We start from the raw sequence: 13,220 nt of genomic DNA, 5'->3' as shown, positions 1-13,220 counted from the left end.
TTTGGGAGTCTTCTTTGGTAAATTGCTTATTCATAATTCTTCTTTGGCTGTTTTTTCAAAGGGGCTCTTGTGGTTTCGTGATGATACGTAAGATTTCCTTATACATCCTGCATACTAATCTCTTGTTGGTCTCAGACAATACAGGTCTCTTCTCTCAATCTGTCCTTTATCTGTTCACTCTGCCCATGCTATCTTTTGTTTGAATGGAAGACTTTTCCCCCCTTTGTTTTGTGCTTTCTCTCACCAGTACCCTTTTTCTATAACTACGTGAATACCCTTAGTCCCTCCACATTTTAAATGTGCTGGTATGACTAAGCACTGGTGATTCTCCACAGCAGTCTGTCTTATGACTTCTTAGCCTCTATTGATTTCTGTTAAGAGTGACTTTGCCTCTTAGAATGTAAGATCCGCACGCAGGTATTATTCATATGTTTATTCAGCAACTCTGTGTTGTAAACCCACTATCTGTTAGGCACTGTGCTGTATCACAAGACAAGGTTCAGAGAGGGTGAAACATGCCTGTGGCTTTTCAGAGGTAGAGCAGGGATTTTTTGCCTTTTTATTAAATTTTATTATTAGAGTATAATTGCTTTACGATGTTGTGTTGGTTTCTGCTGTACAACGAAGTGAATTGACTATAAGTATACATGTACCCCCTCCCTCTGGGATCTCCCTCCCAGTCACCCCCCATCCCTCCCCTCTGGTCATCACAGAGCACGGGGCTGAGCTCCCTGTGTGGTCCAGCAGCTTCCCGTAGCTATCTATTTTACACTTGATAGTGTACGTCTGTCAGTGCCATTCTTCCAATCTGTGCCGTCCTTCCTGTTGTCCACGCGTCCATTCTCTACTTCTGGAGTAGGGATTTAAACCTGCTCTTTCCCATTGAACTGCTTCCCTCGGAAATTGCATTTGGTTCCTATAGAACCGTGTGTCAAACTTCCACACCTTTTGTAACAAATGGCCTAAGAAGGTGCAGAGCAAAGTGCTCTCCCCCGGCATCCAGGGAGGGGAAAGTCATCAGGAGGAGTGAAGGGAAGTGTGGCTCCCGCCTTCCTGGGCCTGGCAAGCCCTGGGCTACCCACTGCTGGCTCCAGGCTGATAGTGTCAGACCCAGAGGAGACTAGGAGGCCACTTCTGCCTGCAGGGGAAGGTCTTAAAATAATACCCAGGCCTGTATCATCTAATCCTTTCTGAGAAGCTCAAATCATCCCTTCCAGAAGTGCTCTGGTTCTAAGAGGAGAGAGATACAGCCTGATCATCCTGGTGCTAACAGAATTTCCAAAGCCTTTCCTGGTAGTGATAACGGCGGGCAGGCGCAAATTCCAGCCCGGCAGGAGGAGGGCTGGGTGAGGAGGAAGTGTGCGTTTGGGCTGGAACCAAACAAAGCAGAAACTCCTCCTGGGACAGTTTTTCCCCAGAGGACAAATGCTGGGAAACCTGTTTACTGGGCTGTTAAAGCGTTGATCCCTGGGCACTGCTTCCTGATCTCAGGCCATGCATCTCTGTGCCTGTAGAAACCTTGGGTTACCCCAGGACAGATGTGTACTGTTAGGCCCGCAGTCCTGGGGTCTCCCAGGGCTCCCTAGTTCTCTATCCTTGTTTCTACTGCCCACTCTGAATTCTGAACCATGACCATGTATGTGTGGAAATACACGAGAAGGGTTTAGATCAGCGATGTCACATCGGGTTCACTTTTAGGCTCCCTGAATCAGAATCCCCATGGATTCTGAACCCTGGAGTTCTGAGATGGACTATCCCCCTGGGCACAGTGGAGGGAAAGCAAAGGGCCATGTGAGCTGTGATCTGCTGCCCACTGTGTAGATATAGCCATGATCATTAGAACCTTAAAGGATTAATAAGGAGATGATAAGGATGACTCTTTTGCAAATCTTAAGTGTCCTTGCAGAAATCTATCAGGCTCTCTGTCCTTTGTGTAACACTGGGGTTAAAATATAATTCTCAAGGTCCCTCCAGCCCTGGTCTGCTAGGATTATCCAAGGGGCCTGTTTCAAGGTGGATCCTGACCCTTCAAGGTGATGGAATCTGACCTTGCCTTCACTCCCTTAGGTTTAGGCCTTGGTGCCCTTGGTAATAGGATCCTGGACCAGGTGAACATCCAAGGCTTTTCTGATGATTTTACGACCCGTGTTAGACTTTGAACTTTGGAGTTATTCTCTCAAGGATCAAGTGGTATTTGGGGAAGCACCTGTTTGATGTGGCAGTGTGAGGTTTAGATGAGGAAATAGCAATATATTGTTTAGAAGATGAGGCTGTATACTACCACTGTGTCTAAAATTATAGGGCTAGAATCTGGAGGAAACTCATTTTAAAATGTAGGGTGGGGGATATGCCCGTAGGTCATGAATTAGGTGCTATACCTGTAAACCAAAGGCATCTTTAGAGCTCAGAAGGGAGAGTTTTCTTGCCCTTGGTCACCTTGGGTGTAGGTGTGTAATTAGGACAACAGCTAGATTCTCAAGCATCATATAGGCAAGATGGCTCCCAATTCTGCTAACTCAGCTTCTTAGTTCATAGCTGAATGTGTTGTGGGGATCACCAACATTTGTACAGCCTGTTCTTTTAGAAACTGTTCCAAGTTCAAAAGGAATGGTATACAGCCCCTGCCCTCAAGGAGACAAGGGTCTACTAGAGGAAGCAGGTAGATAGACAGGCACCCTCCTCCCAGGGGGCTTGGATGCGGGCTCATAAAGGTTGAAACATTGGTAGGTGAAGAGTGTTTGTAGGCATCTGGAGCACAGACCAGCTGGCCTGAAGGACCCTGGAAAAGCTTTGAAATTCAAAGTTTGAACTTTGAAGGACTGTTCCCTTGCCTACTTCACAAAGGTTTTTGAAATAGCGTAAGAGTGCTGCTGCTAAGTCTCTTCAGTCGTGTCCGACTCTGTGCGACCCCATAGGTGGCAGCCCACCAGGCTCCCGCGTCCCTGGGATTCTCCAGGCAAGAATACTGGAGTGGGTTGCCATTTCCTTCAATGCATGGTGAAAGTGAAGTTGCTCAGTCATGTCTGACTCTTCGCAGCCCCATGGACTGCAGCCTACCAGGCTCCTCCGTCCATGGGATTCTCCAGGCAAGACTCCACACTGTGAAAAAGGATCAACATAAATAAAACAAGAGAAAGAGAAAATATAGCTTAAAAGTTAAGATTCAGGCAGAGTTAAAATGTAGATATTCAGATGCGGCAACCCAGCATAGCCATTTCGTCTGTCACTTTGCAAAAGCCACAAGTGAAATGTCAGAGAGCAATGATATGCAGTAGTTCCTGAGCATAAGTTGTTTTTCTTGGTGCTTCACTCTTTAAGAGCTTCATGGGGGTGGGAGGGAGGTGGTGGTTAGCAGGTGAGCCTACAAACCAGCATTCCTCAAACTATGCTCTAGGGATCTATGTTAATGCTACCTAGAGTACTTGTAAAAGGCAGAGTCCTGGGCCCCAACCACAGACCTACCAGATCAGAAGCTCTGGGCAGGAAGATCCAGGAATCTGCAATTTTACATGCTTCCCCAGATGACTGTCTATGTACTCCTCAACTTGAGAACCTCTGCAGTAGATGGAAACCTCAACAATATCTTGAAAGCACATGCAATAAAACAAATGTGAAGGCTGGGTGGGAATTTAGTGGGAGAGAGAGCAGGGCACAAGAATAGGCAGTTCCACTGAGGTTCATTCCTGGCCAGGTCACTTTCAGGTCATATTTTAGAAGAGGTACTCAATGTGGTAGTTCAGGCGCGTGGCAGGGACGCTCCTCAGCACAGAGATGGATGGCCCCACTGTGTTGTCCGGCTTGTCCAGCTTCCCCTCGCTCTCCTGGGCTCTCTTCTGTAGACCTGCTCTGGCAGGCTCTTTTATTTTTTTGAGAAAATACTTTGTTTTTCTATGTGCCCCCAAATGCAGGGTTCTGAGACCACAAATGTGCTCAGCTTCCTGTTGAAAAAGTGTTTTTCCCCTCAGGGTCTAATAGCAACTTGGATGATGAGTTGGCAGAAAACAAGTGGGTGTTGACATTGTGTCCTGCATGCAGTGTGTCTGAGACTCAGCAGGCCAGCCTTTAGAGTAAATGATTCCTGTTTTCTGGTCATGGAGTTGTATGTTTTGAAGTCTTTATTTTGGAAGACACTTCTTTATTGGGAAAGGGATGAAGAAGGAGGGGGTCACACTTCTTGACCTCGGGTTATATTTTTAAATAGTTATTGTTCAGTTTTAAAGATATACCCAAAAGTATAAAGAAAAGGAGCGTGAACATCTGGTTTAAGAAATGATTTCCAGTACTTTGGGAGCCTTTGTGATTTGGATTTTAAAATCCAGTGAGACATGGTTACCATGAACCATGAGCAGTCCCATCTCGTGGCTTTCTGTCCTGTCCTCCTCCATCACGTTCTCTCATGTTTTCTTGTACGTTAAACCTTCGTCACGTTTTCTCAAGGTTTATTGAAATCCTCTTCGTTTCTTGCACTGGTGGCAGGGAGAACAGCTGCGCACCATCCATTCGGCCCAGGTTTGTTGGCGTACTCCATGTCCACGGCAGCCAAGTGGACACTCATGACTGTCCTCCCGGGGTGGAGCTGAGGGAGCCAGTGGAGTCAGCTGCTTCTCTGCAGAGCTTTCCTTGATTGACTCTGTTCCCCGGCCCCAGAGTTGACTCCCCCTCTTTTGTGCCATTTCCTCTATTCTCACCACTATCACCCTCAGCATTGTATTTGCATTGCGTCTCCCTCCTGGCCAAGGGCAAAGACTTCTTCTTAACCCATCCCCCACTGCTTGCATGCCTGGCACCAACTGGCAAGTGGTGTGTGCTAACTAGGTGCATGCTTAAATGGACATGGTGCTCCGAGTCCTTAACAAAGGAAGAGGAAGAACCAACCTTGAGTGGTCTGAGAAGGCTTCCGAGGAGAGGTGATGTTTGAGCTGTGGCCAGGCAGCTGTCGGATTGGTGATAACAAAGTTGTTGGAGAGACGGTTTAGTGTAAGCCCCTTGCAGTAGACGTTGCTTCTCATTTCTAGTCTGCAGTCACAAGGGGCACCGTGGGTTGATAAGACCATTGCAGACAGCTGTCATTCCTGTGCCTGGGGATTTGATAGTACCTAGTTTGGCTTCCAGCTTACATCAGGTCTTTGGAAGGTTGGTACAGAGGAAAATGGCTCACCCACAACAGTCTGAGGAGCAACACCACAGGGGAGCTGAGGGGTGGGCTGCGGGAGGGATGGTTTGAAGAGGGGCTGTGCCATGTTGTTAGGTCTGAGGCTTGGCCAAGGAAGATATTCCAACATCTCAGCTGGTTGAATCACAAAGTTCTGGGCATGGGCTAGTTCCCGAAAATGTGAATTTCATCACTCAGGAAAGTTTTTTTTTTTAAAGTGGGGAGTCCTGACCCCTGGTTGCCAAGTAAGGGTGTTTGTGTGTGTGTGTGTGTGTGTGTGTGTTTTAATTTAAATTAAAAAACAAGCAATCCAACATTAAAATCCACTGTGCTCATTTCCTAAAAGAAAGGGGATCTTAACATTTAATGAGTAAGAAGTACTTCCTCTTGGAAGAACTGGCATTCTGATATACTGATTGCTTTGAGCTTAATGAAGGACCACTTACATCATCTTTTGTTGTTCAGTTGCTCAGTCGTGTTGAGACATGGACTGTAGCCCCCCCAGGCTCCTCTGTCCATAGGATTTTCCAGGCAAGAATACTGGAGTAGGCTTCTGTTTCCTTCTCCAGGATATCTTCCCTACCCAAGAACCTGCGTCTCCTGTGGCTCCTGCATTGCAGGCAGAGTCTTTACCACTGAGCCACCTGGGAAGCCCCACATAGTCCTTACATTAACCATTTACATTCACCATCTCGGGCTGGTGAACCATTGTCATCACCCCACTTCAGGCCGAGGACTGTCTTGACCAATCAGCTGCTCAGTTGGGAAGCCGTGACTGGATATTCCAGCCTCTTTGGCTGATCCCAGAGGAGTGAACCAGTGGCTTGGATGGCAAGGTGGCAGGGCGTCCATGCTGGGCTGGCTCTTGATCTGCAGGGCTTCTGACGAGGGGTGCGTGTGTGTTTAGGTTTGCTGTGCTGGGCTAGGGAGCAGTGGAATTTGTCTGAGTTGAGCTCGCACATTGAAGTTATTGAGGGACTTACACGCAAGGCCGTGACCTGGACTCCCAGCTGAGAGGCCCACGTGGCGGAGCTTTAGCAGGAGGAGCTGAGGACAGGCTCACATCTGCTCATCTGCTTACGTAACCCTGCCTCCCAGCTCTCAGAGCCAAGAAAACACACAAGCCGACCCAGCGGGGCCAAGGGTTTGTGGTAACACCGCCATGCGCCACCCAGCAAGGGGGCCTTGGCTCAGCTTTCTGCCTCCTCCTCGCGCCTCTCCCCGAGGCCCCCACGGTGTCTCTGAGACTGGCTGGCAAGTCCCCGAGGTTCCAGGCAGAGCTGGTCACTTGCCCTCCTGGAGTCTGAGCGCTTAGACTTTGTCATTAGGACAGAGCCAGGTGTGCTGCCCAGGACAGCCCCTGCCACATGGCAGGAGGTGAGTAGGGCACGTGGGGAGGCTTCCCACCTGGCTCCAGACCCAGGAAGGCATTCGGCTCCAGGTCAGGAGCCTCCACGGCTGCTGAGCCCTGACCCATCTCAGGGTTGTGAGCTGGAGGGTTCTCAGAGCAGTGGCAGCTTCGAGGGGGGAAGGTGGGGAAAAGAATTGTCAGATTGGGCAGGAAGGGCTGGGGTTCACTCTTCCCATCTGTGTGGGAGACACGGCAGGGCTGTAAGAGGGGCACAGGGAGGAGCAGGGAGTGGGAAGAGGCTGTTTGGTGATCAAGCTCTGTGTGGAGCCGCTGGGGCAGCCAGTCCCTTAGACAGCCTTGAGCCAGGGTAGTTTTCACATGGATCCTGCCCTTTTCAGCAGGGAGTGCCTCGAGGTCAGGAACTGTCATGTCCATCGCATCATCACCTCCCACCTCCCCGACCTGGTTCACAGTGGATGTCCAGAAAGTATTGATTGAAACAAATTGAAAGTGGCCTTGACACACCACAGGAAATGTTTACATTAAACAAACACTTCAGAAAGACTCTGGCTTGATGCTTGAGTAGGTTCCCATGGATGGGTGGTCACATGCTATTAATACCTTGTGTGTGTGTGTGTGTGTGCGCACTCTGGGATTAAAGGAAGGGGGGGGGAGGTTATCTGCTCCCATAATTGGGTGGACAGTGTTATCAGTTGCTGAAGGAACTCTGAAACAGAAGCTGGTTGGCCCTAGGTGGTGGTGGTGGTGGTGGTTGGTGGACGTGATAAGGTTAAGTAAGTGTTCATTTGAGTTCCAACCCCTGGAATTTACAACTGGAAACCAGTATCCTGAGAGTGGATGGTCGTCACCCAAAGATCATCCAGCAAGTCACTGGCAGAGCTGAGCTAGGGCCCAGGCAGCCTTTTCCTGACCAGGAAACTCTGCCTCACCGCTGTCTTCCTAGAGCCACCGAAGGGACGAGATTAAGATGCTTTAAGCCTGCAGGTGTCTGCTCCAGGGAGGCCAGGCAGCCCAAGTGTAAAATACCTCTTTCCTGGGTTGGTTTCAGAAGTTGTGAGAAAGTTGGTAGAGTGACAGTCCAGATGCCCTTTGGGTTCCCGAAAATGAAGATACGTTTAGCTGCATCTTCCGAACCAAAGGTGGGGCAGGCCGTGGATGGAGTGCAGATGTCATGGGGCCTTCTGAAGTGAGAAGAACCCGAGCACCGATCTTTACTTCTTGTTTTTCACAAGTGCCCTGTGCATCAGGGCCTCCCAGAAGGCCGTGCCCACGGCTGGGTGGTCGGGCAACCCAGGCCTGCGGGACCTCGTGGGAAAGGGCTGCTACCTCCCTGAAGGCCCCAAGCTTGTGAAGATGTGCAGGCTGGCCCTGTCCGCTCCCCACCACCCAATTTGTCCAGAAAGAATTGCTTGGGCTGCTTGTTATTTACATGGGTCCTTCCTGAGATCTGACAAGTCAGACTCCCTAGGGCAGAGGCCTGAGATTCCATATTTTTACTGATTGCCTCACTTGATTTTGATGATCAGTGTGAAGAAAATGGTCGCGCCGACCCCTTAGCTCTAGGACGTAGGACCTACTCTCTGGAGGGCACCATGGGAGTTTGGGGATGAGGCAACAGGCAGTCATGGGAGGGACTGGTCTGTGAGGCCTCTGTTCCTCCAGAGACCATGTGCGTGGCTAGGAAGAGACCAGGGCTTTTTGGTTTTGTTTTTGTTGCACAGGATCTCTGATGCTGCGTGAGAGCTTTCTCTAGTTGTGGAGAGCAGGGGCTTCTCCTTGCAATGGTTTCTCTTGTTCCAGAGCACAGGTTCCGTAGTTGTGTGCGTGGGCTTAGTTGCTCCACGGCATGTGGAATCTTCCTGGACCAGGGATCAAACCCACATCTCCTGCATTGGCAGGTGGATCCACATCCACTGTGCCACAAGGGAAGTCCGAGACCAGGGCTTTTAATCCCTAAAGATCCCCTTCTGCCCAGGGGGTCTGCCATCTGAGCTCTGTGGGAAGGAGTAGAGATAAAGGACAAGGCCGGATTGGGGCTTCAGTTTGAAGATTCTGGTCTCTCGATGCCATTAGAGGAAAGAGGGAAGGGCATTTCTGGCAGAGGGGAAAGTGTGGGCACAGACACAGTTCATAGGGGCGGGAAGGGAGGGGGAGCTAAGAGGCTTAACCCGACATGGTCCAAGATCATGGCCTTAGAGCCATTGGAGGGTTTTATCAGGAAAATGGTAGGATCAGAGCTGTGTCTCGGAAGAAAAAGGACTATTGGGAGCAGGTCCTTTGAGGATGGAACTGGGTCGGTGTCAGGGAGGGAAGTGGTGAGGAGTCCCAGGGATCCAGGAAAGGCAAGAGGAAGAAGAGACAGCAGGTTCACACCTGCTGACAGGCCAGAGGAGCAAGTCATAGCTTCCTTTCCTTGCGCTGCCACATCTCAGGAGAGTGAGTGATCCATGAAGACGAGAGGTGCTCAGACAAAGTCACATGCCACTGACAAGCCAGCAGGGCACCAGAGGGCCGCAGTGGCCCCCGGGTGGTCCTCACCAGCGTATTTCAGGGGAGCTCGCTCTGAGCTTGAGATCAGGGTCTGGCCTCTGTTCTGTTGTGTGTGGTTTCCTTCCTTTGTTCCTGTGGATGGTTTGCTCCACAGGTAAAGTTGGTTAGGCTAGAGTAATGGTTCCCAAAGCGTGTTCACTGATAAAATGGTTCTGTGGCTAAGTAAGTTTAGGAAGTGGTGGGTTAGATAAAGTGAATGGGGTTTCTTTATCTTTTTTAAAGAGTTTATTTGGCTGCTCTAGGTCTTAATTGTAGCACCCAGAGTCTTTGATCTTCACTGCAGCACGTGGGATCTTTAGTCGCATCCTGGGAGCTCTTAGTTGTGGCATGTGGGAGCTAATTTCCAGACCAGGGATCGAACCAGGACCCCCTACATTGGAAGCGTGGAGTCTTAGCCACTGGACCACCAGGGAAGTCCCTGAATGGGCTTTCTTGACTGCACAGCTCCTCAGAGCTTTTGGTGTGCATTATGACCTTCCAGAAGCAAGATTTAGTTTGCAAGGTTCCCAGACTTCTTTGACCAGGGGGGCCTGTTTTTCCATTGAGCATCTTACTGGGACTAGTGGTTCCACTTTGAGAAAGTCTGGCCTACGGGGAATACTGGGGACCTGGTTTGAAATGTTCACTCTGTCCACCGTCCCCTGTCTGTCCCTGGGCCTCTTTCTCCTGCCCTCCTCTTGTGTGCTGTGGCAGGAGCAGTCCTCAGACTTGGAGTCTTCTCTCGGCTCCACCTGTTTCTACTTAGGAGGTGGGGACGTTCATTCCTGTATCTGGATCTTGACTTTGACCTTTTCCTCACCTAACCTGCCACTACCTCAGAATCCACCATCTGGGTCTCATCAGTTTTTTCTCTAAGCCCCAGCTCTCTTACTTTTCTGTGCTATACTTAGTCGCTCAGTCGTGTCTGACTCTTGGCAACCTCATGGACTGTAGCCTGCCAGGCTCCTCAGTCCATGGGGAGTCTCTAGGCAAGAGTACTGGAGTGGGTTGCCATGCCCTCCTCCAGGGGATCTTCCCAACCCAGGGACCGAACCCAGGTCTCCCTCATTGCAGGAGGATTCTTTGCCATCTGAGGCACTAGGGAACTTAATTCTCTCATTTGGAGCCATGTTCTTCCAGGACAGAATCTTCGTGGAGTCTCCCCCGACTTTTCCTTCCTTCTTCATCTACTATTTATCTAAGCGTTCTTTTTTGGTGTTCCTTCTGGCTGTTCTTTCTCTGTTTCCCGAGTTCCTCCAGCCCCTCCTCATCAAGTTTGTTTCATTCGTGCATCACATCCCTTCCCCAGACATGGGTAACCCGTGCCACTCGCTGCTGCCTTCTGACTTTAGGCTGATTTCCTCAACACTGAGCTCCTCAACACACACGCACACTTCCCTTCCAACTAGGTTAGGTTCAGAGAGATGATGTAAGTTGTTTGTCCAAGGCCACACAGCTGGGAGGTGGCAGAGTTAAGTTTCAATGTCAGAATTTCTAAGAAAGTGCTTTCTCAACCGTGCTCTCTGATCCTTACAACAGCTTGTCCGGAAATCTGAGCAAGAATTACTCCATTTCCATTTTTTCAGTTGAGCAATGTAAGAGTCTGAGTGGGTCCTGGGGATAGGAGAGTGCTTCAGAGGGTGACCGGCTGTCTGGGTTTGCTGGGACTGAAAGGTTTTCCCAGATGGTTGGTCGCGCTGGTGCTGGACATGGTACCTCGTGCTTGGCCTGAGAGCCTTTGCCGTGGCCACACGGCCTCCCCAGGGATGGCTTCCTGAGGCAGTCCTGGAGCCTGATGTCTTCTCCTTTCTCCCACCTCTCTAGTCGGCCCCATGCTGATTGAATTTAACATACCTGTGGACCTGAAGCTTGTGGAGCAGCAGAACCCGAAGGTGAAGTTGGGTGGTCGCTACAGCCCCATAGACTGCATCTCTCCTCACAAGGTGGCCATCATCATTCCATTCCGCAACCGGCAGGAACACCTCAAGTACTGGCTGTATTACTTGCACCCAATCCTGCAGCGTCAACAGTTAGACTATGGCATCTATGTTATCAACCAGGTGAGGTCTGGGGGGATGGAGGGAGGGAGGGAAGGCGTGTACGTATGTATGTCGTCTGTGTGTGTGCGCGCGGGCACTTATGTACTCAAATATGTGAGTGATGGGGGTGAAGGAATAGAAGTACTTTTTTAGACATCTGGCATTTTGAAATTCTACCATACCGCCCTCAGGTGCAAATGAATTAAACGCTGTATAGTTCCCCCTACCCCCACCCAAGAATTTAACTTTGGTATTTCAAGTTTAGCCTGAATACTTAAATTCCCACCTTTAGACTATAACCTCCCAGGTGGAATAACACATCTAACTTATCTTCCTACTAAGTTCCATTGAAATTCCTTTGAAGAGACAGAGTATATACATTCCCATTTCTAAAAGGCCCCGTGCCCGTTTCACATCAAGATAAACTATGGATCTTCTTGCAGTAAGTTAGTTTGAATAGAAAGATTGTTAGCAGCTGACAGCTTCCATCAAAACTGAGGGACTTTGTGAATGTACCTTGGACCAGAAGAAAAGCTAGAAACAGCAATGTGTCCATTAGGCATTTCTGAGCACTGCCAGGACAAAGCAGAGAGATACTAAAGAAACGACGAAGTTTCCTGGTTCTACCTGTCCTGAAGCTTCCATCCTCATTTATGGCAAGTGGGACCCTTCCAGGGAACAATTTGCTAATAATCTCAAGAACTGGATCTCAAGGTGGGAGAACAGGTGGCAGGCAAAACCCCTCAAGGCTGTTGGAGGGCCTTGGCCAAGTGAGGCACAGACCATGGCCCCAAGAAAATCTGCTTGTAAGATAGCCAGACAGTTGGGCTTTATTATGGAAGAATATTTGTATTATGTAAGAGAGAATAGGTATATGCCCTGCAAAATCCAAGCCACTTCAGTCCAACGAGTATTTGTTTAAAAAAAGCCCTGCTGTCAAGGAACACTTGTCTGATGCCAGTGTGCACGTGTCGATCATGGTAGGATTCAGGAGCCCGTTATTAAAGCACTGGTTTTGAGCGCCTGGAAGAGGAAGCCACAGTTGCCAGGCCAGCAGGGATTACTAAGCATAAGCCAAGCCAGCTGCCTCTCCTTTCCCTCATTGATAATTGTTATACCGGTAGATGAATGACACACTGTAGACACTGTGGCAGATTGTTTCATCAAGGTATCTGATAGCCTCCCACAAATCTGCCTGAACAGAAGTTAGACAGCTGTGGTCTGGGTGGCATATAAACTGTATAGATTAAAATGCTTGGGTAAAGAGTGTTAAAGAGAGTTAGTGATGATGCCAAGTGTTTGAATTTAGATGACTCTGATCAAGGAAGACTTTGGGGCAGGAGTGGAGAATGCTAATGTATAGAAAGGTTGTATTTTAAGTAAATGTGAGATTGCCTCGTTCAATTATAAAGTCAAACATATATTGGACTGGTAAGATTTAGCCGCTGTCCTAAGTTCCTATGGCAGGATTGATATAGATATTACCCAAGTTTCAAACAACAGATTTCCACATGTCTTACACCAGCTATTTCCTCCTGCCTGCCCCAGTCCAGGCTGGCAGAACAATAAATAGGCAAGCCAGCTTGGACCAGCGGTACCGCTGTGCCTGCTCACACCGGTCACTGCCCAAGACGGGACTTCTCCCCAAGTGTGCTCTCCGAAATGGGGATCTGAGGTCACGTGCATTTGAGGGATGCTGGGGACAATGGGAAGCAGGTTTTGTTCCTGCAGAGCCTTCAGTGTCTTGGTGTACATGACAGCCTCCAGAGGGAACTCGGCACGTTTCCTGAGCTCATCTGACTGGAGGAACCGCCTTCCAAGAACCATCTCGAGTGACAGCTATTCCGTGAATTGAACACTGGGGGAAAGCAGGCCTCCTCTTCTCCCACCTCCTCACTTTCCCTAGGATGCTGAGAAACACCCCCAACTCCTGTCTTCTCCCATGTGTATCTCAGCATCGGAAAGATTTTATTTTTCATTTTTCAAACCTTTACATCTGTCTCTCTTTTTTTTTTTTTTTCCTCTAGTTTGGTCAGTATAATCATCTCCCCCTCACCACCCCCCACCCCCACCCCTACCCTCTGCCCTAGTCCATGTCTTTTCTACTCTTCCAAGGGTTAACTTTCCG

General features: G+C 49.3%; 1 protein-coding gene across 1 annotated transcript in view; it reads left to right on the top strand.

The window, feature by feature from the left end:
- The window catches only part of B4GALT1 (beta-1,4-galactosyltransferase 1), a 52,507-nt gene that overhangs the window by 18,559 nt on the left and 20,728 nt on the right, over positions 1–13,220 (top strand). Inside the window, exon 2 of the mRNA XM_052644594.1 lies at positions 10,878–11,113. Within this exon, the coding sequence (XP_052500554.1) occupies positions 10,878–11,113 (236 nt within the window). The remainder of the gene's footprint in view (positions 1–10,877; positions 11,114–13,220) is intronic.

Source organism: Budorcas taxicolor, chromosome 8 (assembly GCF_023091745.1).
Source record: "Budorcas taxicolor isolate Tak-1 chromosome 8, Takin1.1, whole genome shotgun sequence".
NCBI classification, from domain to species: Eukaryota; Metazoa; Chordata; class Mammalia; order Artiodactyla; family Bovidae; genus Budorcas; species Budorcas taxicolor.
This window is presented reverse-complemented; position numbering and strand designations above follow the sequence as displayed.